This window comes from Mus musculus, chromosome 12 (genome assembly GCF_000001635.26).
Source record: "Mus musculus strain C57BL/6J chromosome 12, GRCm38.p6 C57BL/6J".
Classification (NCBI taxonomy): Eukaryota; Metazoa; Chordata; class Mammalia; order Rodentia; family Muridae; genus Mus; species Mus musculus.
The window spans coordinates 87,238,660-87,266,408 of record NC_000078.6 but is presented as its reverse complement, the minus strand read 5'-3'; the positions used below and the strand labels follow the sequence as shown (position 1 = coordinate 87,266,408).

General features: G+C 43.7%; 1 protein-coding gene across 6 annotated transcripts; it reads left to right on the top strand.

The window, feature by feature from the left end:
* The first annotated feature begins 30 nt into the window (after window positions 1-30).
* Window positions 31-27,534, top strand: Vipas39 (VPS33B interacting protein, apical-basolateral polarity regulator, spe-39 homolog). Of its 6 annotated transcripts, none has more exons than XM_006515339.4 (20): window positions 31-120; window positions 2,412-2,504; window positions 5,675-5,777; window positions 7,188-7,328; window positions 8,956-8,994; window positions 9,860-9,924; window positions 12,123-12,179; window positions 13,151-13,243; window positions 13,741-13,774; window positions 14,591-14,693; window positions 15,905-15,932; window positions 16,948-17,021; window positions 19,515-19,590; window positions 20,146-20,280; window positions 21,528-21,569; window positions 21,865-21,954; window positions 23,837-23,923; window positions 24,383-24,472; window positions 25,068-25,172; window positions 26,573-27,534. In XM_006515339.4, the coding sequence occupies exons 2-20, from the start codon at window positions 2,412-2,414 to the stop codon at window positions 26,591-26,593; spliced, it is 1,476 nt and encodes a 491-aa protein (XP_006515402.1). In that variant the 5' UTR covers window positions 31-120; the 3' UTR covers window positions 26,594-27,534. The 6 variants fall into 6 exon arrangements, with proteins under 6 accessions (XP_006515402.1, NP_001136052.1, NP_001136053.1 ...); NM_001142580.1 differs by lacking the exon at window positions 31-120 and adding an exon at window positions 123-257; XM_011243977.2 differs by lacking the exon at window positions 31-120 and adding an exon at window positions 127-257 and having other exon boundaries at window positions 7,188-7,342.
* Window positions 27,535-27,749: the final 215 nt, after the last annotated feature.

Sequence of the window (27,749 nt, the reverse complement as noted above, 5' to 3'; positions counted from 1 at the left end):
AATGACCTAGCACTATGCGCTAGTATTTCTGGGAATGCTAGTCCAGAAGCCTCGCGGCCCGCAGGGAGGACGAAAGAATGATAGAGGTTATGGAACTACAACTTCCAGGATGCTTTGCGGGTATTCCTTTCACCTTCTTCAGACTCTTCTCCGCTGTCCCCTTCTGCTCTTCTCTATGCCTCACAGCCTGTTTAGAAAGGCTGGTCCAGCGGCTGAGCCTGGCGCTGTCCTGAGAAGGAGCGCTCGGTGTGGAAGAGGTGAGGGTGTCCCAAGCCCCTGTCTAGGCCTCGTGTCTAGGTGAACCCACCCTCTCCGCACCCTTTTCTTTCCCTGTCTTTTCTGAGGCATCCTTACACTCTCACTCCGACCTTCTTCTGTCGGGACCACTCTTGGGAGCTCCGAGATGGGGCTTTCCAGCAAGCCTCAAAGCAGCTTACTCAACATTTGGTTCTGAATATGTCTTCTCAGGCACCCTCTAGGCTCTGGTGTTTGTGGTAGATGCGTGGTTTCCTGGACCTTGCTCCTGTAATCCAATCTCTCAGGTCTTTGTTCTCAAACATCGCCTTAAAAACCTAGCTTAACTTCCAGTAGCTGGTTTCTACAGTACCCTGAGGCAAGGAACCTCTTGGTTGTAGGGTTTTGGTTTTTGGTTTTGTTTTGTTTTGTGTTTTAAACGGGTCCTGTTTTCCCTATGTCGTGTTCCCGTCCTCTCGCATCTGTCCCCCTATCCATGTCAGACTGTCAGTGTACAGGTGACGATAAGATCAAATCTCGGAAGCATTTTAAATCACGTTGAAGCCCGCTTTCCTTTGAGCATTCTTAGAGTTATAAATTGTTACCATTTTACTTACCACGTAAATCACGGTCTCTTTTGTCACTCGAAATACAATGTATCCACTACTGTAAAAAGAGTCTTAAGAATTCTTGGTGAAGTACTAAGTTTGTTAGACATATTCTCTACCTATTTCTAGTTACCATTGTAAAGATCTGTCTAGTTTTCCCAAAAGTGAAAAAAGAAAAGAAAGAGTCTAGGATCCAAAAACCCTGGATTGTAGTTTGGAGTAGAAGTGATTTAGTAAAGTTGTGATGTTTACTGCTTCTGAGCTTTGTTCCCCTGGTCGGTGGGAATCTCCCAGGCTTACCTTTCAGGATCGTTGTGAATGACAAATGAATGACAGTTATTTATGAATTTGCACACATGTTAGAGACATGTTTATGTTCTGTACACATCTTCATGATTTGTGGCCTGGTTTAGAATTTCTTTTAATATTTAAGATTGCTTTTTACAAAAATTTTGGAGGCTGGGAATATAGTTCAGTGGTAGAGTGCTTGTCTAAAACGTGGGAGGCCCGAAGCTCAGTTCCCAGAACTGCAGAAAACAAAATTCTCTTGTTTTATCTAAGGTAGCATTAAGATTAGGTAAACACTTTGCATATATTATCTAGTGGCAGACTAACTGCTATATCAAATACTAACGGGATGTAACCTTACATGTTTATTTTCTGCCAAGCACTTTGTTAGGCTTTCTAACACTATTTATCCTTCACTATTAGCCAGTAAGGCAAGATTGCATTTCTCCAAGGCTTAGAAATGAGCCATTTACCTTTTGACTTCAAGGCCCAGTAAGTGGCCAGGTGCTGTGGAAATCTTGGTACTTATTGGGTTAAACTACAATTTTTACTCTTCCACAGCTTAATTTGAAAAACGTGTTTTGTTTTGCAGAACAATACCTAACTTTGGAGCAGTCATGAGAATAATGTGGGATCTTTTAGCTAATATATATTTTCTTGGTCATGATCTCAGAAGTTGGCCCCATAATTAGCCAAATGATTCATAAAATGATCATGAGTTGATGATACAGGCAAGATAATTCTGCTTTTAATTGCTTTCCTTTCTTTTATGTCAGGCATTTAAAGAACATACTGGAAGAGAGGGACATTTGTTGGCTGTAGTCAGCTGTAGTGTTCCCAGAGCTTAGAAGCACAACTCAGAGGTGGCACTCCCTAAATATATGATAATACATGAATTTGCTTATTCTGTTTGGGGTGAGTGTTGGCTGATTTTTGTGTGTTCAGCAAAATTATGATGAATCCTTACAACATTTGCCTCTCGAATAGTATCCCCTTTGTTTTGGTACCCTAGTTCTAATGAGATCCTTCAGAAGGGAGACTATAACTTGCACTTTTCATAGTTACTATAACATCTGAGTACTTGAATACAGTAGAGGTTCTAGGAATGAATGTTTGTGGCTAATTGGAATATCTAACATGATCTGATAAGCTGGAAACCCAAGGATCTGACTTAGCATGGCAGGTACTTTACAGATTCCTTTCTACGTCCCTTATTTCTGGGAACTGTTTGTAGTGGAACACTTTTTTTGAGAGACTGCACCTGTCTTCCTTTCCCTCCAGATGAACCGGACAAAAGGTGATGAGGAGGAATATTGGAACAGCTCCAAGTTCAAGGCTTTCACTTTTGATGATGAAGATGATGAGCTCTCACAGGTAGGTTTCCACAAGTGTTAAGTAAGGGTCATACCATACTCTTGGATGCGTCTCGAAAAGTTTCTTCTCATCTCCAGTAGGCTCGTAATGTTAGGTCAGATCTTCAGAAGAGCCTGTGTATCAGTCAGATTTTTATCATTATCTGAAATACCCAAGGTAATCAACTGGTCCAGAGAAAAGCCTTACTTTGGCTCTGTTTTGTTTGTTTGTTTGTTTGTTTGTTTGTTTGTTATTAGATATTTTCTTTATTTACATTTCAAATATCCCCTTTCCTAGTTTCCTCTCCTAAAGTCCCCATACCCTCCCCCGGCCCTGCTCCCCAACCCACCCACTCCCTCTTTTGGCTCTGTTTTGTTTGTTTGTTTTTTTGTTTTGTTTTTTGTTTTGTTTTTGTTTTTCGATACAGGGTTTCTCTGTATAGCCCTGGTTGTCCTGGAACTCACTTTGTAGACCAGGCTGTCCTGGAACTCAGAAATCTGCCTGCCTCTGCCTCCCAAGTGCTGGGATCAAAGGCGTGCACCACCACCGCCCGGCTTTGGCTCTGTTTTTAAGGTTCTAGATTGTGGTTGATTAGCCCTGTTGTTTTGGACCTGGGATAAATAGCACTTCTTGGTGCATTCACATGATAGAACAAAACAGTTTACCGTGTGTCCAGAAAGCAAAGAGGAGTAGGACATGGCAGGGTCCCACAGTCTCCTTTAAAAATACCCTTCCCATGGCCCAAGAAGCTCCTACTGGGCTCCACTTCTCAGGTTCTACTGCCTCCTCCTAGGGCTACCCTGAAGCCTGAATTTTAAACATACAGCCCTTTGGGGGACATTCCAAATCCAGACTATATAGTGGCCTGTGAAATGGCTCACCAATAAAGGTTCTTGCCATGATCCTGGTGATCTGGATTTAGTCTCCTGAACAGACTCCAGAAAGTTGTCTTGCTTACTTAGGTTTCTGTTGCTGAGACAAATATGATGACCAACAGGGATTTGGGGAGGAAGTGGTTTATTTCATCTTATGACTCTGGTTCCATTCCATCACTGAGGGAAGTCAGGGCAGGCACCTAGAAGCAGAAACTGAAGCAGAGAAGTGCTGCTTCCTGGCTTGCTCATCCTGCTTTCTTATAGCACCCAGGACCACCAGCTCAGAGGGGTAGTGCTGCCCACAGGCCAGTGTGGTGAGGACATTTTCTCAATTGAGGTTTCCTTTCCCAAGCACCTCTAGCTTTTGTCAAATTGACTTAAAACTAGCCAGCACTACCTGTGGCCTCCCCTCTTGTGCAGTGGAATGGGCACACTTGTACATCCACATGATACACGCATGCATACATGATAATAAATTAAAATTAGAAATTGATACAAACTATAGCAACCTTCATTGAAAAGAAACCCTTAAAAACTAACTTTATCCTTACTTTTACTTTAAAAAGAAAAAGACAAAATATTTTATTCATGTGGTATAATTTATCATTGTTGTTAGTACTATTTACTTTTTTTGATGTTGTTAAAACAGGGTCTCCTGTAGCCAAGACTAGCCTCAAAATTGGTAGTGTATGAAGACCTTGAACTTTTGATATTTCTGCCTCTGCCTCCTTTTTTACTTTTTCTTTTTCTTTACTTTTTAAAAAGACTTTATTTATTTTATGTTTATGAGTACACCATTGTTCTCTTCAGACGCACCAGAAGAGGGCATCGGACCCCATTACAGATGGTTGTGAGCCACCATGTGGTTGCTGGGAATTGAACTCAGGACCTCTGGAAGAGCAGTCAGCGCTCCTAACCCCCGAGCCATCTCTCCAGCACTTCCTTTTAAGGAATTTTTATTGTATTTATTTATGTGTGAGGTGAACGTGTGCCATTGCTTGTATGTGAAGGCCAAAGAAGAGTTTGCAGAAGTCAGTTTTCTCCTTCACTGTGGGAGTCATGAGGATTGAGCTCCTTGGTGGCAAATATCTTCTCAGCTGAGGGTGAGGAAACGCCTCCATGAGATCCAGCTGTACGGCAATTTCTTGGTTAGTGGTCAGTGGGAGGGCCCAGCCCGTGACAGGTGGGACCATCCTTGGATCGGTGGTCTTGGGTTCTATAAGAAAGCAGGCTGAACAAGCCATGGGAAGCAAGCCAGTAAGCAGCACTCCTTTGTGTCCTCTGCATGAGCTCCTGCCTCCAGGTTCAGCCCTGCTTGAGTTCCTGTCCTGACTTTCCTTGGTGATGAACAGCAATGTGGAAGTGTAAATCAAATCAACCCGTTCCCTCTCCTTCCCAACTTGTTTTCTGGTCATGGTCTTTCATCAGAGCTATTGAGACACTGACTAAGACACCTGCTGGGCCAGCCTGTAGGTTCCTGTTTTGTTTTGTTTTGTTTTGTTTTTTCATTTTTCTCCCCTATTTTTCTCTCCATCTTTCTTTCCCAGGATCTCACCCTGTAGCCCTATGTAGCTCACAGAGATCTGCCAGCCTTTGTATCTTGAGTGCTTAAGAATGTGCTGCTGGGTCCACCATCCCCAGGATTTTTTCCCTAATTTTTTTTCTTTTATTATAGCTGTCTCTATCTCATGAGTGCTGAGATTATAGGCATGAACTACCATACCTAGTTTATATCATTGTCTTTTTTTTTTTTTTTTTTTTGGTTTTGGTTTTGGTTTCTGTGTAGCCCTGACTGTCCTGGAACTCACTCTGTAGACCAGGCTGGCCTCAAACTCAGAGATCTGCCTGCCTCTGCCTCCCAAGTGCAGGGATTAAAGGCGTGCGCTACCACTGCCCAGTCTTATTGTCATTTTTGAGATGGACCCTTGTATGTTATTTGACTGGTCACAGGTTCTTGGATTCAAGCCATTTTCCTGCTTTTGTCCCTAGCAGCTGGAACTGTAGGGACACACTATGCACGGTGATAACTTGGTCTTGAAAACTGACCAGTTTGGGAATAGTCATTTTTGGAGACATGAATAAAATTCACTCAGATTTGCAAACAAGTCATAGTTAGAAGATGATAGAATTCACAAGTGGCTTTGAACCTTGAACTGGACAGCAGTGGTGTGTACAGTGGAGTTTGATTTCTAGTCAGGATTAGGACTCCAGCTAGTCACTGGCAGTCACTGAGACCCACTTGGTCAGCCTTCTTGGTTGCAGTGAGCAAGAGGGAAGTGAGGACTGCCAGACTGTTCTACTTCACTTCCCCTACAGTTAAAGGAATCCAAACGCGCAGTGAATAGCCTTCGAGACATCGTGGATGACGACGATGACGATGACCTGGAGAGAGTCAGCTGGACTGGAGAACCTGTGGGAAGTAAGCTGAAGAGACCCTATGAGGGGTTCCTGTCAGGAGTGAAGGGTGTACCTCTCTCTCCTCGGTGCTGGTCAGAAACAGTTGTGCTATTCTCAGATGATGCAGCCTGGAAGTTAATAGCAGGCAGAGCCATGTAGAGACACACAGCAGTAATGCTTATGTGGCTTCCTGGATCTGCTGTTCTGGGCGAATGCTTGGAAGGCTCTTTCAGATGCCGCGTTTGTAAAAATTACAGGTTCCTAGGCTTACCCTGGAGAGCCTTCTTAGTAGGTTTTTGTGGGGAAGGTGTGTGTTAAGAATTGAATGCATGTTCCACCACTGAGTTACAGTCTCAGGTAGTTTTATATATATGTATATCTGGTCATACTTGGGAGTTGTTAACTTAAATCCTCATAACAGGTTGGCAGAACTACTATACTTAGCCATCAATTCTTAATTATATACCACTTAATTTCTTCATAGACTGTCTAATTCTCTTCCCTCCACTTTCCATCTGATTTGTTTTTGTTTTTGTTTTTCGAGACAGGGTTTTTCTGTGTACCCCTGGCTGTCCTGGAACTTACTCTGTAGACCAAGCTGGCCTCGAACTCAGAAATCCACCTGCCTCTGCTTCCCAAGTGCTGGAATTAAAGGCATGCGCCACCACGCTCAGCCCATCTGATTTTTTTTTTTTTTTTTTTAAAGATTTATTTATTATTATATGTAAGTACACTGTAGCTGTCTTCAGACACACCAGAAGAGGGAGTCAGATCTTGTTACGGATGGTTGTGAGCCACCATGTGGTTGCTGGGATTCGAACTCTGGACCTTCAGAAGAGCAGTCGGGTGCTCTTACCCACTGAGCCATCTCACCAGCCCCCAGCCCATCTGATTTTTAAAGTGTTTTTAATTGAAAGTTTTTCCTAGAAGGTAGTGTAGCATGATTTTAAAACAAAAAAGAAATTGGGCGTGATGGTACATACCTTTAATCTCAGTACTTGGGAGGTAGAGCAGGTGGATCTCTTGGGCTTGAGGGCAGCCTGGTCTACAAAGCAAGTTCCAGGATAGCCAAGGCTACCTACCTCAAAAAAAAACAAAAAAAACAAAAAAAACAAAAAGAGTAAAGTAGAAAGAGGAAAAAAACCCTGATATTACACATGATCTGCCAAAATAAATTATAAATAAAATAAACAAATTATTTTAATAATTGCTCAAGAAATAGAAGAGGCAGAGCATCTTTTCATCTATTTTAAGGTTGTTTGGATCGCCTTCCATTTATTCATTCCTTTGTCAATTTCTCTAACGATTAGCCTATTTGATCACATCCTTGCTGGCCAAGGGACTGGGGCTTCTTGAACAGGTTCAAAGTTGTGAGTGTTGGGTGTTCAAGACTGACTTGGAAGAGGCTTACTTAGTTCTTGCCGCCCTGCAGGTATCTCATGGTCCATCAAAGAGACTGCTGGGAGTAGCGGGTCAACCCCTGAGGGACGTGAACAGCTAAAGGGCCGAAACAGCTTCTACACACAGCTACCCAAACCTCCTTCTACTTACTCCCTCAGCAGCTTCTTCAGAGGTAAAGGATGCTGGGTAAGGGGCAGGGATTTTATTTTATTTTATTTTATTTTATTTTATTTTATTTTGCTTTTATCAGGAACATGCTCAGGCTGATATTTTTGTTTGGTTGGTTTTTTCTGTTTGTTTGTTTTTGAGACAGGGCTTCTCTCTATAGCCCTGGCTGTCCTGGAACTCACTCTGTAGACCAGGCTGGCCTTGAACTCAGACATCTGCCTGCCTCTGCCTCCCAAGTGCTGGGATTAAAGGCGTGTGCCACTACATTCGGCTCAGGCTGATATTTTTATTGACTGCAAAATAATTCTCAGTTGAGCAGGCAGCTTAGTACTAAGATTTGAAGAAATGAAAAATTCCCAGACATTAGCCTGGATTTGTAGAACATGAATGAAATTGCCAGCCGTTTGTCAGGTACTGAAGAAATTTGCCTGGATCAAAATTCCTTCTTGCCTTTCATGCCATCCTGTTGGGAAGGAACCTTTGTGTGGCCCTGGTGGGAATGTGTAATTGTGCGGCCACTGTGGAAGATAGTGTGACAGTTTCTAAAAATGTTGAACAAAGGATTAGCATGTGAACTAGCATCACAGTTAGGTACTTACCAAAAAGAAAGTGCAGTGACTTGAGCAGATGCTTTTATGCTAATATTTGAAGAAGTGATATTCAAAAGCCAAAAAGGTTAATACAGTGTGTCTGTCCATTGTGTGCTAAAAGGGCAAGCAAAATATTGAATACACATGTACTAGACTGCTACTTTGTCCTTTTTTTTTTTTAATATTTATTTTACTTGTATGAGTACACTGTAGCTGTCCCAGACACACCAGAAGAGGGCATCAGATCCCATTACAGATGGTTATGAGCCACCATGTGGTTGCTAGGAATTCAACTTGGGACCTCTGGAAGAGCAGTCAGTGCTCTAAACCACTGAGCCATCTCTCTAGCCCTGCTACTTCATCTTAAGAGGGAATGCAAGATACATGTTATAATAGGGATGGGCTTCAGGGAATTACACAGGGTGCAGTAAACCACAAGACAAATACCGTGTGACCCCATTCAGGTGGGTAGACAGTTCATAGAGACAGAAGGCAGGACAGCAGTTTCCTTAGGAATGGAGAATTCCTGCGTGGAACAGAGCCTCAGGGAAGGTGCAAGTTCTGGAACTGGATGGACGGTGTGAGTGTACTTCATGCCCCTGAGTCTACATTTAGAGGTGATGGAGAATGGTATATTGTATGCTGTGCATATTTTACTACACTTAAAATATTTCTCTCTGACCCCTGTTTTACTAGCATATCTGATTTCTGAAGTTGAATAAAGGCTTTTATTTTATTTATGTGTATGAGAATTTTGCCTACTTGTATGTTGTGCACTATTTGCATACCTGGTGCCTACAGAGGCAAGGGATGTTGCAGCCCCTCAAACTGGAGTTTCACAACCGGGTACTGGGAACCAAATTCTGGTCCTCTGGAAGAGTAGCCAGTGCTCTTCACTCTGAACCATCTCCCCAGCCCCAAGTAAAAGCTTTTTAACCCCTATTTCTCCATATTGCATAGTAAGGCTCTATGTGCCCTGTGTCCTCAGCCATGGGTCTGACTTGAGCTGTTGACCTCTTTCTGCTCTGTTCTTTCCCTCAGGTAGAACTAGACCTGGGAGTTTCCAGTCCCTTTCTGATGGTAAGCATCGGCCCCTTTTCTTGATTGCTCTGGGAGGTGTTAGTGGTTTGGGTACAGCCTGGAGACTCATGGGGACAGGCGGTCATTAGTGAATGGAGAAAGTGTCTGGTACTAAGTGAGGAGATAGAAGCCATGTAGGCTCCACTGCCAGGGATGACTGCTGGGGCCATGGTGAGGAAAGAGCAGAGCTCTGCCTTTGGCCCTGGAGCTACCCCAGGAGACAGAAGATTGGGTTTTTGTTTGTTTTGTTAAAAAAAGTTCCAGTGAGATAGCTCAGTGGGTAGAGGAATGTATACACAGGCTGGTGTCTTAGTCAGGGTTCTATTGCTGTGAAAAGTTACCATGAGGAAGGCAATGATTATAAGAGAAAGCATTTAACTGGGAGCTTGCTTAGTGTCAGGTTTAGTCCATTGTCGTCATGGCAGGACGTATGGCAGCATACGTGGTGCCAGAACCATAGCTGAGAACTATATCCTGATCTGTAGGCAAGAGAGAGACTCTGAGCTTGGTCTTCTGAAACCTCAAAGCCTCCAACAAGGCCACACCTCTTTATTCTTCTGATCCTTTCCACTTCTAAGCCACTCCCTGGTGACTAAGCATTCAAATATAGGAGCTTATGGGGGTTGTTCTTATTCAAACCACCCTAGCAAGATGACCTGAGTCTGATCCCTAATCTCAGAGTTGTCCTCTACCTCTACACTCTTGGTATGGTATCACACACACACACACTCACACTCACACTCATGCACATACACACTCATGCACATACACGTACACATCAAGCGGGAAAAAAGCAAGAGAGGAAAGACGAATAAGAAGCAGGTTGTACACTTGCCTTCTAAACTGGCTCCTGTTTCCTTTTCAGCTCTGTCAGACACACCTGCCAAAAGTTATGCTCCAGAGCTGGGGAGGCCTAAGGGAGAATACAGGGTGAGCTACAGAATTTCTCTCCCCTTCTCCTCTCTGTTGCTTACTTATTTTTAAATTTACATTTATTTATTCGCTTACTTACTCTGTGTGTGTGTGTGTGTGTGTTTGTGTGTGTGTGTGTGTTTGTGTGTGTGTGTGTGTATTGGCCACATGTCTAAGTGTGGCACTTGGAGGACAGTTTGTAGGAATTGGTTCTCTCTTTCCACCGTGTGGGTTCTGGGAATTGAACTTGGAGTCATTAGGCTTGCCAACACCAGCCCTCATTTTGTTGTTTTGAAATTGGGTCTCCCTCTGTAGCCCAGGCTGAAGTCTGGCACCCACCAGATAGTCTACTTTTGTCTGGAACTTACGGTAATTCTTCTTCCTCAGTCTTTTGAGTGCTGATATTATTGTTGTGAGCCACCATGTTCAGCTTGAGTTGCATCTTCATATTGATGTGACAATTAGTATAAAGTGCTTTGCTGTTTGAGCAGCTGTCACAGTCATTTGTCACTGAATGGCACTGATACATTCTGAGAAATGTGTTGCTAGGTAGTTTCATCTTTGTGCAAACATAGGAAGTGTTCCCACAAACCTAGATGTGATAAGCCTGTATTCTACATCCATGACGTCAGGATGTGAACCCGTTTGGTTTGCCTGTTACTTACCCATGGGGCATAATGACAAGTACTTGTGTATATAAATGTAGAAAAGGTATGGAACAAATACTAGGTAAGGGGCTGGAGAGCTGGCCCAGTGGGGCCAAGTGCTGTAGAAACATAAGGACAGCTGCATGCTTCTGTAACCTCAGAGCTGCAGGGGCCATCAGAACTGAAAATCAGCTCCATGTTCACTGAGAGACACTGCCTCCAGAGAATATACGGAGAGTTGAGAGGGCAGGACATCCTCCTTTGGCCTCGACATGCACACACATGACTGTATCACACACACACACACACACACACACATACCCCACTAGACAACAGGAAACTTTCAGTTCCATTAAGTCTTTGGGACTGTCATTGTATATGCATTGGCCAGAATGTCATTATGCAGCACATGACCCCTCTTATAGGGAAGAAAACTAAACTAGTCTTTTAATAGTAGTCCTTTGTTGAGTTCTCACAGCCAGGAAAGGATAGAACTTGGACTCAAAATCTGTTTTCTAACACAGGCCCCCATGCTTTCTTACTCCTGCTGCCATTTGGGAGTTTAATGTGAAACTGAATGATTGTTGCTGTGGTCTGGGAGATGGTGGAGGTTAGATTCCCACAAAGCATTCTAAACAAGCAAATTGACTCAAAGAAACTATGTTCTAAGATCAGAAGGGGGCTATGTGTCAAAATCTTTCCTTTTCTTGGATAATGGTACTGTCTATTGGGGGTCTCAGACTGGTTGCATATAAAGTTTGGAATTCTGAACCAGTTGGCCAAGGGTTCTGGGCTTTGTTATTGGTCTATTCCTCTTTGGTCTGTGTCACCCTTGCTCTAGTTTCTTCAGAAACCCAAACCAAGGCCAGGTGGTGGTGGTGTAAACTCTTAATCCCAACATCAGGAAGCAGAGACAGGCAGATTTCTTTCTTTCTTTTTTTGTTTTTTTTTTTTTTTGATATTTTTTATTAGGTATTTTCCTCATTTACATTTCCAATGCTATCCCAAAAGTCCCCCATACCCTCCCCCCCAAGACAGGCAGATTTCTATGAGCCTGAGGACAACCTGTCTACAGAGTGAATTTCAGAACAGCCAGAGCTACACAGAGAAACCTTCACAAAAACCTTTTAAAAAGAAAAAGAAAGAAAGAAAAGAAAAAAAAAGGAAGAAAGAAAGGAAGGAAGGAAAGAAAGGAAGGGGGAGAGAGAGAGAGAGAGAGAGAAACTCAAACCAAGACCAAACTCAAAACAGGACCATTCCTTTTTTTTTTTTTTTTTTTTTTTTTTTTGCTTTTTCCGAGACAGGGTTTCTCTGTGTAGCCCTGGCTGTCCTAGAATTCACTCTGTAGACCAAGCTGGCCTCGAACTCAGAAATTCACCTGCCTCTGCCTCCTAAGTGCTGGGATTAAAGGCGTGCACCACCACGCCCGGCTCCAGTTTTATTTTTTAATCAATTCTTTCCCACAGATTATTTCTCTTATGGGGGCAAAGACTGAATTTGAGGCATCGAGCTGGTTCACTAGCAGTTCTGAGCCCTTAATGCATAATTCATCTGTTACTAATATTCCAGGATTACAGCAATGACTGGAGCCTCAGTGATACAGTGCAACGCCTCCGCCGGGGCAAGGTAAGGCTGCTGGCTGAGGAGGCAACTCTTACAGGATTCTTTGGCGAGATGAGTGGTGTGTTCCCACGGGAAGGGTTTCTTGACATCCTTTCCAGTTCCCATTCCTGAAATGGAGTGGTTTTCAGGAGCAAAGCAAATCCACCACAGTTAGAAGCCAGCTGTCAAATCTTTGACTCTGGGAACAGAGTTGCTATGTGTGGAAGAGCTGGCTTGTAAGCCCAGTACTGGGGAGGCTGAAGCGTGAAAATAGCATGTGTAAAGCCACCAGGAGTGCACAGCAGGTTTGAGGCCAACCTGGGTGCATAGTGGAGGCCCTCTTTCAAGGCTGCTCTAATCCCACAGAAAAGGAGAGTGATACATTGTGAGTTAATTTTTGTCCATGGTGTGGGATGGGTGTTGAGGTTAATTCTTTTCTGTTTTTTGAGATCCCAATCTTAGCATTGTTGAATAAAGCTTCTTTTCCATTGAAATTTGGAAGTATTTTTTGAAAATTGGTTGATTACTTAGTGATGGTCTTCCTTGTATGAAATTCTAGGAAAGACAGAACTACCATGACTGAGAGCAGATGAGCAATTGGTGGGCTAGGAGCAGGAGAGCATTAACATCAGCGTGGACAGAGCAGCTGTCTAAGGGTGGTAGAAGTGTGTGTGTGTCTGTTGTAGTGGTTACTAGGATGTGGCACTTTCAAAGCTCAGCTATACGCTTGCACAGGGTAGGTTTTAGTATTATGGAAACTACACATGAAGGGAAAATAAGTCATGATGTGCTAGCTTGGCTAAGACGTCAGTGTCCTACGGGGCCGGGGCATCACATTACTAGATAGGATGTGTGGGGCCTGCAGGCTCACATAGAGACCGGTGTGAAATATAGAGGTGCTCTCTGGCCGCTTCTTTTGTTGCCTATCCCTCACTATCCGGTGACAGGGAATAGGCAGTGGTCTTCCTGACACACACTGTGTTCTTACTCTGCAGGTCTGTTCACTAGAGCGCTTCCGCTCCCTCCAGGATAAGCTGCAGCTCCTAGAGGAGGCAGTAAGCATGCATGATGGGAACGTCATCACTGCAGTAAGTGTGAGGCTCACTGTCCATCCTTCAGTTTAGTTCAGTTCCTGAACATCCATTCGGGACTGACCGAAAAGTCTGGCTTTCTCTCTGAGGCATAGGTCTCTCAGAAAGCTGTACTCCCACCTTGGGTGGAGGAACATGCATTCTATGTGGAACTGTTGTTAGTTGTAACCAGAAATGAGAAGGCTGGCTGTTCTCTGTTATGCAGAGTGTCGTGGCACCAGCACTGTGAGGTAATTTCTCAGCAGACAGGAGGTAGTGTAGACACAGTGGGCATGGGCACGTGGGACTGTGAGGTAATTTTTCAGCCAGTGTGGACACAGTGGGCATGGCTAGGACATGGCTCGGTTCCAGAAGTCCATCCTTTCTTTCTGTCCCACAGAGGGCTGTGTCTGCCTGCAGTGATTCCTTACATGTGGCTGGCCTCATTCCTAGATGGGAGGTGATCAGGGCAGCCTCTGTGAAGGGATGCACAGTCTTTGTCTCTTTTCCTCAAGGTTCTGATCTTCCTGAAGAGGACCCTGAGCAAAGGTGAGCATGGGTAAAGGAGGTCTCCACTCAGCAGCACATGTGGCTTTTATAGCAGAGTTCACCAGGGTCAAGTCTGCTTCAGAGACAGTCAGGGTGGCCAAAGAGCACACATCACATCACATCACACCACACCTCTTAGGGCAGCTTGTAGGGTGGGGGCTATATTAGCCTCTTTGGGAACATGTGGGCTGTGTGTTTGAGAATGTGAGAAGTGCTGCTGTTTATGTTAAGAATTAAAAGGCAAAGGGCTGGATCAGTGATTAAGAGATGGCTCAGTAATTAAGAGCACTGATACCCTTCCAGAGGTCCCGAGTTCAGTTCCCAGCAACCACATGGTGGCTCACAACCATCTGTAATGGGATCTGATGCCCTCTTCTGGTGTGTCTGAAGGCAGCTACAGTGTGCTCATACTACAAGGCTGAGTGCTGCTCCAGAGTAAAGGTTCTCAACCCATGGGTTGTGACCCCTTTTGACCCTTTCACAAGGGTTGCAGATCAGATATCCTGCATATTAGATACATAAATTATAATTCATAACAATAGCAAAATTACAGTTATGAAGTAACAGTGAAATAATTTTATGGTTAGAGGTCACGACAATATACGGAACTGTATTAACAAGTTGAAGCATTGGGAAGGTTGAAAACCACTGCTCTAGTGCAGAGAGGCTGTTAATGATGGTGGGTGGAGACCAGGAAGAGCCATCCTTAGCTGTGCTGGGCTTGCCGATGGTGGTTTCTGGGGTGTATGAGTGGAGAGGCCACACTCAGACTTGAGCGCTAGGAAGCTTAACTTCTTTCTCTCCCTAACATGCCAGAGATCCTTTTTCGAGAGCTGGAGGTACGCCAGGTCGCACTGAGACATCTCATTCATTTTCTTAAAGAAATAGGGGACCAAAAGCTGCTTTTAGATCTCTTCAGGTAAGAATTGGGCTTCGGGTCTATGAAGTTTATCAGGTATATTTTCAGAGCACTTTGGGGATGGAGGTGTGCAAAAAATTGAAGACACTGTCCTTTTCCAGAAACACCTAGAAAGCAAGATCTTGAAATGTGCTGGGATAATCATCCCAGCATGCAGTCTGGTGGAATGGCAGGGTGTTAAGAACCTGGCCCCACAGTCAGACTTACCTGGACTGTGTGTGATTGTTACTTGGTACTCTGATATTTGAGCAAGTCACTAGACTTCTTGAGAGTGGCCTTTTTCCCTTGTAAAATGGAGGTGGTGATGTCTACCACATAGGGTCATAAAGACTGACTGGAGCAGGCTAACGTTAATGTGTTGTATCAATCAGTGTTTACTAAGCATTTTCTTAGACAACCCTTGATTAAAGGTGCCCTCCTCTTATTCAAGTGATGCCAGTTCTCAAGGAAGAGCTACAGCTTTCCCAGAGAAGTCTCCTAGAAGCCTTAGGATTTGGGCTGCACTGGGAAGCGAGGGGAGGGGGGGCTGGGCTGTCCCTCGGTGGCCTTCTACCACCTTTTCTTTCTGTTTCATTCCAGTAAATGGGGATGATGTTTTGCCCTTGGCCTAAACAGTATGCATGTTTTATCCTTTCCTCAGTGTCAGAGGTGTGAGAATCTCTGATTAAGTTTTGTGGCCCAGAACAGTGATGAGCAGCTGCCCTACAGACTGATGTGGGAAAGCAGTTTACCTGGTTAGGTCAGAAAAAGTTTGCCACAGAAGACATGCCCACAGAAGCAGGCTCTTTGCTCTCTCTGGCTTTCCTTTCCAGTCAAGGAAGTCTTGTCAAGCATCCCTCTGTGCCAAGCAGTGCTGTTAGTTATGGTCTATTCAGAATAAGGAGGAAACAGAAGACAGAAAGCAGTGTTTTAATTTTGAGTAAAGAAACAAACACACAGGTAGGTGACCATTGGCTAGGGCAGGCTGTATTTAAGCTCTTACTGCCCTGCTCTGCTTGTTTTACTTACTTAGAACATAGAACAGGCGGACAAGTAGATATGAAAGACAGCAGGTGTCTGAAGGGTCAAGGTGGTAGAGAGTAGGAGTCGGCTTTACCTCAGTGTGTTGATATATGAGGGGAGCTGTGTTTCTTCTGGAGCTTGTCTCTTACGCAAGAAATACTGGGAAAGTCAGTAGATTAAGCTCTCCTCTCTCTTTTGCTTTTCCCCAGGTTCCTAGATAGAGCAGAAGAACTGGCGGTAAGTATGGCATTTGTTTCTATTGGGAATCTATTGACCAGGCATCTAAGGCAAAGCCCAGCCCAGCCGCCACGCCCTCCTGCCGATGGTTTTCTGTTCTTTGTTGATTAGATCTAGAAGATCTAGGAAATGACACTGCCTAGCTTAGTCTCCACCCATACACATCATAGGCTATAGTCCGGGAGGACTCTGAGAGTCAAAAATTTTAGTTTTTAGAGGATATAAATTTCTATTATAATCTGGGGAGAGGTGGTTCACTGGATAGTGCTAGCAGGAGACCCTTATTTTGAATTCCCAGGACCCACGTAAAAATTGAGTGCACTGGGTATGCTTTTGCAAGCCCAGTGTGGAGGCAGTGGATCCTAGAGGCTTGCTGGCCAGACAGTCTGCCTTCATTCCGGTGCAGTGACAGACCCAGGCGCAGAAGACAAGGTGGATGGACTGACGAGATGGCTCAGTAGTTAAGAGTGTGTATTGCTCTTTTGAGCACTGGAATTCCATTCCCAGCACCTATGTCTGTCAGCTCATAACTACCTGTAACTCCAGCTTCAGGGCATCGGATGTTTTCTGGCTCCTCAGGCATCTGCACTCAAACATAGGCACACACAACTAAAATAAATCTATAAAGAGATAACACAGAGAACAATGGAGAAAGAACAGATACTTGCTCCTAGTTCTTATACATACACAAGCACAGGCAAGTACACACACACACACACACACACACGCCCACTTAGTATTCTCTCTCTCTCTCTCTCTCTGTGTGTGTGTGTGTGTATGTGTGTGAGAGAGAGAGTGTGTGTGCATATACATGCCTCTTTGTGCTCAGATATGTACTTAGATAAGTGTGGGGGGGTGTGAGAGAGAGAGAAAGAGAGAGAGTGTGTGTGTTTGTGCATATACATGCCTCTTTGTGCTCAGATGTGTGCTTAGATAAGTGCTAGACCTCTTAGTGATATGCCTCTCTCTTTTAAGGATATGTGATAGCTCAAATTTTTTCTCTGTTTTTTTGTAGCTATCCCATTATCGAGAGCACTTGAACATTCAGGACCCTGAAAAACGAAAAGAATTTCTTAAGACTTGCATTGGGTAAGTATGGGAAAAAGTAGTTTTGTGATAGTAAGAGAAGAAAAGAGAATGGGATGGATGGCTCAGAAGGGAAGGCTAACAGTGACTCTCATGGGTACTCTTTGTCCGTCATCTGCCTCAGTAGCTCCCAAATCCTAGTCTCCAACAGAGTTTTCACTGACTGGAAGAAACACGAAAACAATGGGATCTTCCCCAAAGCTAGACGGATTGAATTAGAAAGACTGTCTTAGTTCTTGAACTTTGGTTCTCACATATCCTCTCATTTTGGCAATACAATTATGATAATTTTTAATGATTTGTTTATTTTATATACATGGTGTTTTGCTCGCATGTATGTCATGTAAGGGTGTTAGAGCCCCTTGAACTGGAGTTACAGATAGCTATGAGCTGCTGTGTGGGTGCTAGGAATTGAACTCAGGTCCCCTGGAAGAGCAGCCAGTGCTCTTAACCTCTGCAGTCCTGGTGATAATTTTTTTATGATTTACTATAATAAAATTAACGTGTGAAACTGCTTATGGATCTTGAGCATTTTTCTTGTTCGAGTCTGGAAGCCCCAAGTCTCAGAACTACTACTTTTAGTACAAGCTTTCATCCAAATACAAGTCCTCATTAAACCAAGCAGAGGAAGCCACGGGTATCACTGCTCTCCTGACGGGATGCTCACGGCTCTTAGAGGTAACTCATTCTGGGCTGGAGAGATGGCTCAGAGGTTAAGAGCACCGACTGCTCTTCCAGAGGTCCTGAGTTTAATTCGCAGCAACCACGTGGTGACTCACAACCATCTGATGCCTTCTTCTGGTGTGTTTGAAGAGAGCAATGGTGTACTCATATACATAAAATAAATCTTTAAAAAAAAGCAACTCATCTTATTTACTTGTCTTTATTATAGCGAAGTACTTCCATAGGTTAAGCTGAAACGTGCTTCTCAGTAGCTACATACAGCTCCATACAGCTACATAGCCTGTCAGTCCCCCCTGCTTCTTCTTGTTCACACTGTTTGAGCCATTCCTCGTGGAAGGATTTCCAGGGTCACGTTTAGAATTCACTAGTGTATGAAATTCCTAATTGTAATGTTACCAGATAGAAGGGAGGGTTCACACTTCCCTGGGTCAGTGTAATTGATTTCAGGACTCTTTCTGTAGTGAGTAGAGGAGCAGACATCATTGTCTAAAGGACAGAGGTCTGAACTGAAGGCTAAAGGTGCCTTCCACTGTCATGTACCCAGACTGGCTTTGAACTTGCTGTGCAATCAAGAACTCCTAAATCTACTGGCTCCTCCTCATAAATGCTGGAATTACAGACATGTTCCCCCAAAGCTGGCCAAAGACATAGTTTTGAAGATGGAGTCCTTGACATTTCTGTAGATCAGTGCAATCTTTATTAATTTTTTTGTGTATTTTTTTAAAATATTTTTTATTATTACGTATTTTCCTCAATTACATTTAGAATGCTATCCCAAAAGTCCCCCATGCCCTCCCCCCAACTTCCCTACCCACCCATTCCCATTTTTTGGCCCTGGCATTCCCCTGTACTGGGGCATATAAAGTTTGCGTGTCCAATGGGCCTCTCTTTCCAGTGATGGCTGACTAGGCCATCTTTTGATACATATGCAGCTGATATAGCTGTCTCTTGTGAGACTAGACCGGGGCCTAGCAAACACATAAGTAGATGCTCACAGTCAGCTGTTGGATGGAGCACAGCGCCCCCAATGGAGGAGCTAGAGAAAGTATCCAAGGAGCTAAAGAGATCTGCAACCCTGTAGGTACAACAACATTATGAATCTTTATTAATTTTATAAATTATATAATTTATTAATTATATACACTATGCTATATAATTTAAATTAGTTTTTACTATTCTGCTCTAAAAGTAGTTAACAGATTCAGTAGAGTTCAGCAAGTTCTGTGGACACGTTGACAATGGGTGGTTGTCTTGGCTCTCTAGCTTTGTGACCCACTCACAAGCTAACTCCTCAAACAAGCTGATTCTTATACATTCTGCAGCAAAATCATGTGCATTTTGTGGACTTTGAGAAGATTCCTTTTGAGTTTTCAAAGTCTCTGTCTCTCTCCCTCCCTCCCTCCTTCTCTCTCTCTCTCTCTTGAAAGAGTATCATGTGGTCCAGGCTGAGTATGGCTTTGATATGTTACTTCACCTGCCTCCATGTTGGGAAAGCTGGGGTGTGGGCATATACCGCCTCACCTGGCCTATGCAGTGCTGGCGATTGAACCTGGGGCTTCACGCATGCTAGGCCAGCACTATACCAACTGAGCTACATCCCCAGCTCCAGTCAGCAAACACCAAATACAATATCCAGACCAAAGTCTACTCTAGCTTTCTAGTTACTCTGCCTTAAAGGGTCCTGAGAAGGTGCATTGAGATCAAACTTGTTAAAAACTGTGAGCTCGTAAGGTTTTAGTGATCATTTGATTTGGTTGGGTTTGTTTTGCTTTTCACATAGAAAAAAGTACTAACGTGGTGGTCCTTTACCAGTTTGCCATTTTCAGCAGAAGACGCTGCGCATGTACAAGACCATTACACCCTGCTGGAGCGCCAGATCATCATCGAGGTGAGACTCCCTGTCTCTGCTCTGCTTCTGTGCCAGGCTCAGCCGCTCAGCGTCCAGGCCCTCAGCTCTGCTCGTGCCGTTTTCTGCACCACGAGCCTTTATTTCCTCGACGAAGTCTTCTTGATTGTCCTTAGGCATGCTTTCCTCTCTTACCTGCTGCTAGCCCGAAAGTATTTACTGTGTCCTCTAGTCCAGATTTCTTGTGTCAGTTCCACTTCCAAAATTTCTCCCCTTTCCTCCCTCTCTCCCTTCCTTTCTTTGTTTTTTTTTTTTTTTTCTTTATTTTTGTCTTGAGATAAAATATCATAGAGCCTAGACTGGACTGTGTAATGAAGCCATGAACTGATCTTCCTGCTTTGCCTCCCAAGTGCTGGGATTATAGGCAAGCAACACCAAGCTGAACTGTTGAAATCTTAGTTCAACTTAAAAATCTATGACCCATTTATGGAATTTAGCTCTCTCTGGGATATCCTAAGCAACTGCTGTAGTAGTGCAGCTATTTTCCTGCCTCTCCCAGTGGACACTTCTTTTCTCACTTGTCTGACTCCACCACAGGCAAACGACCGGCACCTGGAGTCTTCAGGGCAGACTGATATCTTCCGGAAGCACCCCCGTAAAGCTTCCATTCTCAACATGCCGTTAGTGACGACACTCTTCTACGCCTGCTTCTATCACTACACGGAGTCTGAGGTACAGGGGGAGTAAGAATGGAGCATTGTTCAATTGTGAGGTATTATCAGTGGGCTTGTGTAGTTTTCAGAAATCATCCAGAAACTTCTTAGCAAGAGTGAGCCAAGAGGGACAAAGGTTTATGAGGGTTTGTGTGGCCATATGTGGCTGGCATCCTAGCAGAGCACCTGCTATCTTTGGTGCTGGCTCCCTTAGCAGTAGTAGCATAGAGGAGAGTAGTGTCAGTTGACTGTGGCTAGCTCCTATTGCCAAAAAAAAAATTTTTTTTTAAAGATTTATTTATTATATATCTAAGTACACTGTACCTGTCTTCAGACACACCAGAAGAGGGCATCAGATCTCATTATGGATGGTTATGAGCCACCATGTGGTTGCTGGGATTTGAACTCAGGACCTTCTGAAGAGCAGTCAGTGTTCTTAACCGCTGAGCCATCTCTCCAGCCCAAAAAAGAATTTTTAATTTTATGTGTATGGGTGTTTATGTTTGTTTTATTTTTGTTTTTGATTTTTGCTTTGGTTTTTCAAGACAGGATTTCTCTGTGTAGCCCTGTCTCTCCTGGAACTTGCTGTATGGTTCAGGCTAGCATCAAACTCAGAGAACTACACCTGTCTTTGCCTCCTGAGTGCTGGGATTAAAGGCACGTGTATAGGTGTTTTGCCTGCATGTATTTCTGGGTACTGGTGCATGCCTGGTACCCATGGAGACCCAACTGAATATCTAATCCCCTGGGCCTGAAGTTACAGATGATTGTAAACTGACATGTGGATGCTAAGAATTGCAGCCAGATCCTTTGAAAGAGCAGCGGGTGCTCTTAACCACTGAGTCACCTCTCCAACCCCTTTTTCTTTCTTTCTTTCTTTCTTTCTTTTTTTTTTTTTTTTTAAAGTTTGGGCTTGACTTAATCCTCACAAGTATGCTTTTCTCTTACTTGGACTAGCAGAAAAACAAAAAGAAAGAAAAAAAAGGAAAAAAATCCAAAAAACAAAGAAAAGAAGGGAGGAGAAAGGGAAGACATTTTGGAAGTGGAAATAACACAAGAAATTTGGACTAGAGGACACAGTGTTGTACTCACTAGTCTTCCTGATGCAGTAGGGTGTGTGGTGTTCCATCAGACATGATGAGATTTTCTTATAAAGTGATGCCTGAGTTTAAAGGCTTTACAATTTGCACAGAGAGTATGTGTAATAAAGAAGAAAATGAGGGATTTGGGGATCTCACTGAAGTTTCTCTTCCCATTTCATCCTAGGGAACCTTCAGCAGTCCCATCAACCTGAAGAAAACATTCAAGGTAGCACTGCGTTCTGGTTTCTGCAGCGGTGCCAGAGCACTGCGTGGAGTGTGTGGTGCTTGGTAGCCTAGACACTGTGGTTTCAAAAGTCAGTGGGAAGTGAGAGGAAGCCTCAGTGTTACACTGTACGTCAGCGAGGGGCTTGGAAGATGAAGGGTTTTTGGTGATTGCAAACTTGGTTTCTTTTAAGGGTCAGGATCAGTATCAGCAAATACATATGTTTTTCTAAAATGTTAAAGCATTTCATGGGTGCGTTTCTATATCTTCTTACTGTGTCCTGGTTTCTGCTCTTCAGATCCCAGACAAACAGTATGTGCTGACAGCCTTGGCTGCGCGTGCCAAGCTGAGAGCCTGGAATGACGTTGATGCCCTGTTCACCACAAAGGTGGGTGCCCTGCCCCTGTGCTTCAGAGGCCTGTGGAGAGAGAAGGCCTTCGTAGGTCTCCTAAGTCCCAGGGCCAATGAAGCTTCTTCAGTCCCTGTTTCCAAAGTTTTAAATGAAAGGAAGGTCTGAAAGAATATAGTGGCCGCTGTTCTACCTACTAACTTATTAACATTTTGATGTATTATTTAGCTGCTTTGTTTTTAAATAAGCGTTTTGTTTTTTCAGAACCATTTGAAAGTAAGCCTTATGTTCAACACTTTCCCCTTTAATATTAGTATTTGTCTCATAAGTATTACATCTCAAGACATTTACTTACCTACCTTGAAGTGTATGGATCTACAGTGATGACTTCCTCTAAGACTTACTTTTACTCTATGTGCATGCCATTAGCCTGCACACCTAGGGGGGTGGGAAGAGGGAACTAGTACTGCAGTTAGAGATGGCTGAGATGGCTGGGAGCCACCATGTGGGTGCTGGGAATTGAACCTAGCTCCTCTGGAAAACCAGCAAGTGCTCTTCACTACCATCTCTCCAGCCCCAAGAAATTTAGTATTAGTAAATTATATTATCATAAATATCTGCCATATATACATCACTTTTAAATTAGCTCTTTACTGCTTTTAGGGTTTTGTTTGTTTGTTTTGATTTGTTTTGTTTTGCTTTTAGATTTATGTGATTCATTGTACCATGTAAGTGAGAATTATAGATAGTTGTGGGCCACCATGTGGGTTCTGGGACTCGAACCCAGGGCCTCTACAAGAGCAATGGATACTCTTAATTTCTGAGCCATCTCTTCAGCCCCTGTTTTCAATTTTTATATTTATATATTTTAATTGTATATTTAATTTATTAGGATCCAATATAATCTATCCAATCTTTGGATACGATTGTATTCTCTATTAATATATTATATATATATATATTATGTGTGTATATATATTTATGTACACATACATATGTGTACATGTGTATATGCATACATATATACATACATATATAAATATTATATATATTTGAAAGTTGATCATTATGTACTATAAAGTGTGCAGTATGGAATTTTGGTTTTTATATTGGAATGATTACTACAGTTCATACTAATAGCATCCATCCTACATCACCCGTGTTATGTGTGTGTGTATGCATTGCATGCACACACAGTTTTCTTTTTCAGGATTGGTTTGGTTATTTGAGATCTTTTGTGGTTCCATATAAGTTGGTTTAAAATGTAAATATAGTTTTTCATTCTAGCCTTGAGAATTTTCTGATTTTTCTTCTTATTTATTAACTACTAAAGAAAACCACACTCACAGAAAAATTGACACTGTATATGAAAGTGTCTAAGTATATGAGACTGAGAGGGTGAGGGCTGTGCTCGTGGTCATGGAGGGCATAGGCAGCATGTGCAAAGTTGGACTCACTTCCCAGCACAAACACCTTAAGAAGAGGTTCAGATGTCACTGTGTCCGTGTTCCAACCTCATTCAGGGAAATTCATGGTTGTCAGTAGCTTCCTAGATCCTACTGTATGAGTTTACAAATAAGTAATTCCTTATGCATGTAAAGGTGGAGAAGTAGAATTTTTTGTACTTAAAAACTTATGGTGTATATGTTATTCATTACTTGTTCCATTTTGGAACATTTCACAGACTGTTTCCATGCATTACTGTCAAGATCAAAGACCTCATTTTATTATATATGTCTTACTCTTTTCTCCCCTCTACACTCCTTGGCTTTTCTAAGAAAGTTCATCTCTCACGGTTTCTCTACCCCTCACCTCTTCCTGTCTGTCTACCATGCTTCTCTGATATGACCATGAAAGGCACATGAGCTGAGGCCAGTGTGTTAATGATGTCTGGCCCACCTGTTGCTGCCTTTTCTTCCAGAACTGGTTGGGTTACACCAAGAAGAGAGCACCCATTGGCTTCCATCGAGTTGTGGAAATTTTGCACAAGAACAGTGCCCCTGTCCAGGTAATGGCTTTGAAAAAGAGCTAGTGGTGGGATGTGAGCTATCCTCATGGTGGCACTGTGGCTGTGCGAGGCCTGACATAGAAGAAAAAGGACATGGAGAAACAAAGTAATTTCAGGCCCTCTTTGAGGAACAGCTCCTGTGCTTAGCCATATAGAGAACTATGTACTGTTCAGATAATTGAGAAGAATTCCCTATAGCCTAGGAGCAGTAGGCCTACCCTGGCCCATCTCTAGAGTGCTGTGGCCTCTGGACCTGGCTGCAGGGTAAGGAGGACTGCTCTTCCCTTTCTCCTGAGGTAGCAGGGAAGTGCTGCTGAGCATCCCCGCTTCCACTGTAAAACTGTGCTTCACGTTGGCTTTGCAAACACGGGGTGCTGAGTTCTCCCTTGTTTACAACTTGCTTTTTCTACCCAGGGAGCCCCGTGTCTCTGTCATTAATCAGAGAATGTTTTCCTACAGATACTGCAGGAATATGTCAATCTGGTGGAAGATGTGGACACCAAGTTGAACTTAGCTACTAAGTTCAAGTGCCATGATGTCGTCATTGATGTGAGTCTGCAAGAAGGGAGAACCCTGAGTTAGGTCCTGGGTGAAGAATCAGAAATACAGCCTTTGCCCCAGATCTGAAATCTTCCAGCGGCTTTGACTGAACAGTCAGAATAGTCTGGCGAGAATTAGTTTGGAGACCAACACTCCTGTATTGTTTTCCCGGTCTCCGAATTGAATTCTCAGCTTTTAGTTTTTTGAAGTCATTAAAACTAAATGAAGGGGCTGGAGAGATGACTCAGTGGTTAAGAGCACTGACTGCTCTTCCAGAGGTCCTGAGTTCAAATCCCAGCAACCACATGGTGGCTCACAACCATCTGTAATGAGATCTGATGCCATCTTCTGGTGTGGCTGAAGACAGCTACAGTGTACTCATATAAATAAAAAATAAATAATATTAAAGAAAAAAGAACTGAATGAAGCTATGTAAGCTCTGTAACAATCTCCAGCTTGGGGTTCTCTGGGTGCTTTATGCACATCATCTTACTCTCGTCTGCTGTCTTTTTCTTGAGCCCAGGAGCAAAGAAACCGTGGCAGAAAGAGTGAGTTCTGTATAGAGAGAGGCTGAGTAGGAATTTGATTGTGTTTTTTTGTACAGACTTGCCGAGACCTGAAGGATCGTCAGCAGTTGCTTGCATACAGGAGCAAAGTAGACAAAGGATCCGCCGAGGAAGAGAAGATTGACGCCATTCTCAGCAGCTCGGTAACCTACCCTCCAGGCAGCCTAGGAGAGCATGCACAGGGGAGCAGCCAGTGTATGCTCCAAGATCTAGGCAGATGCACTGAGCTGAGCCACATGGATACAAGACCCACCTGTGGGATGGAGGAGCAAAAGTACTATTTTTGAACAGTAGAAATCACTTTTGAGATATGAATTGGCAAGTTCCAGGCTAGTAAGAGACCCTGTTTCAAAAAAACAAGGTAAAGCCGGGCAGTGGTGGTACACGCTTTTAATCCCAGCACTTAGGAGGCAGGGGTAGGCAGATTTCTGAGTTTGAGGCCAGCCTGGTCTACAGAGTGAGTTCCAGTACAGCCAGAGAGACCTACACAGAGAAACCCTGTCTCAAAAAACCAAAACCAAAACAAATCAAAAAACAAACAAACAAAAAACCCCAAGGTAGATAGCATGTGATACATCTGATCTGTCCTTAGCCCATGTGCATCTGTACACACAGAGAGTTAAGAAATACTGAAGTGAGATATGAAGACCTCAGCATGGAGCATAACTGTGGTGCACTGATCATCATTAGACCTAATAGAGATCAGGAACGACACAGCACCTGATAGAGACTCAGTAGCCAGGCGTATGATCCCTCTAGGCTGTGACCTGCCTGTTGGAAATAAGAAAATGAAATAGAATTAGCTATTTCAAAAGTCCTGGTTATCCGTATGAAATCACTGAGCTTTTCATTAGCATAGAATTTAATATTAGGTATTTGATACCTGTGCTTAGTCACCTAATACTAGTGAATCTTAGCACTAAGGAGGGCAAAGCCAGATTAATGCTCTAAACTGGCAATCTGTAAAATACAGAACAGGTATTTAATCTTTCTCTGGATAAATGAACTCCCACATGCTAAAAAGAAAAATCTTCTAAGGTGATGGTTAATCAATAAAGTACTTGCCATGTATACACAAGGATCTGAGTTTGGTCCCCAGCACCCACATAAAGGCTGGACACATGGCATGTGCTTGAATTCCCAGCACTAGGGAGGCAGAGGCAGCAGATCTCTGGGGCTCACTGGTCAGCCCAGCCTAATTGGCAAGTTCCAGGCTAGTAAAAGAGCCTATTTCAAAAAACTAGGTAGATAGCATCTGATATGTAAGGTTGATCTCGGTACACACAGAGTTAAAAACTGATTCTTTGCTAGTGCATGTCCACAATCCCTCACACTTGCAAGTTAAGGCAGGAAGATCAGGAGTTTGAGGTTAGACTGCAATATACACTGAGTTCCAGGCTAGACTGGGCTACATAGAGACACCCTGCCCCAAACAGACAAAAGAACTCAACAGTCCCAATCCCATTCTGATTTTCATCTCCTCTCCCTCACTGTAGTGGTAAGTGACAACTGATCATGCCTTCCTTGTCTGCTTTCTTCACAGCAAATTCGATGGAAGAACTAAGGGTCCTTTGCTACCCTGAAGCCTCCTCGCTTCTTACTTTTCTTTCTGCCTATGAAAACAGAGAGCTCTCTTCTTAGGAGAGTCACAGCATTCTACACGTGAGCCTGTCATTCACAGGCAGTGCCTGCTGGTTTAGGGACAGAAACCAGCCTTTGAGCACATGTATCTTCAGACTGATCTGTCCAGGGGACATTACTTACAGGCCAGTAGCTAAAGGCTCGGACTCTCAAGAAAGATGCTCTGCACCGGTGCCTGTGGAAAGGTGGGGGCCCATCCTGGGCAAGATGCCTGTGCTCAGAGAAAAGTGACCACTCCAGAAACACGTCGGGACTAAGCCACAAGTGTCTCGGGGTGGCAGTGACATTCCTCTGTCCTTTCAGCTGTTCTTACCCAGAACCTGGTGTTGGGCATAGGCATTTCACTCTAAAGGAGTCAGAACAGAACTAAATTGACTCTTCAGGGGCCTCGGAAAGGGATATCAGTATTGCTCAGGACCTGCTGGAAACCAGACCCAAGTTCTCAAGACACAGGGCCACTCATCAATGACAGACACTTCCTACACATTGTGTACCTTCAGCCAGTATCTACCTGCTGTCACGGCACTGTCCCTGTCAACTTTGTGTAGGGACGTGTGAGGGATATAGGGTCCCTCTGACACCTGCACACTGTCCAGGTGGTGAGCCATCTGCTTCAGCACGTCTTCTGTTTCTGTGTCAGACACAGTCTTACATGGAATTCAGATTCACCAGTGCTGGAGCGCTCTTTCAGGCAAAAATCATTTCACCAGAAGCAGCCACAAGTAGCACCTTGTTTAGATATCTCCGTAGAGGCCCTGTTAGCCTGCTGGGGACTTGAGCAGTGTTCCATTCTGCCCTGTGCCTCCCTGAACAGGATTTCCCTGACATGCCTACACTCCTAATAAAACTGTTGCATTCCTTGTGCCTCCTCTTCCCCATCTGGTTACTTAGTCCATAATGATGATGTAATTGCACCTCTGACTATCAGCAGCCTGTCATCACATTATAGTGTCACAGTATCCCAGCAAGGCAGGAGGATATGGTTAATAGCACTAGTACAAGACACAGAAGACCTGAGTTCTTGCCTCAGCAATCTTGCTGACAAACTAGTGCTAGGGAGAGGGCCCTTGTTCTGTGGA

Coding starts and splice junctions, on each gene's coding strand:
- Vipas39 (XM_006515339.4), top strand. CDS start 2,412: ATGAACCGGACAAAAGGTGATGAGGAGGAATATTGGAACAGCTCCAAG. Junction 7,329..8,955: donor CCTCAGCAGCTTCTTCAGAG/GTAAAGGATGCT, acceptor TCTTTCCCTCAG/GTAGAACTAGACCTGGGAGT. Junction 8,995..9,859: donor TTTCCAGTCCCTTTCTGATG/GTAAGCATCGGC, acceptor TTTCCTTTTCAG/CTCTGTCAGACACACCTGCC.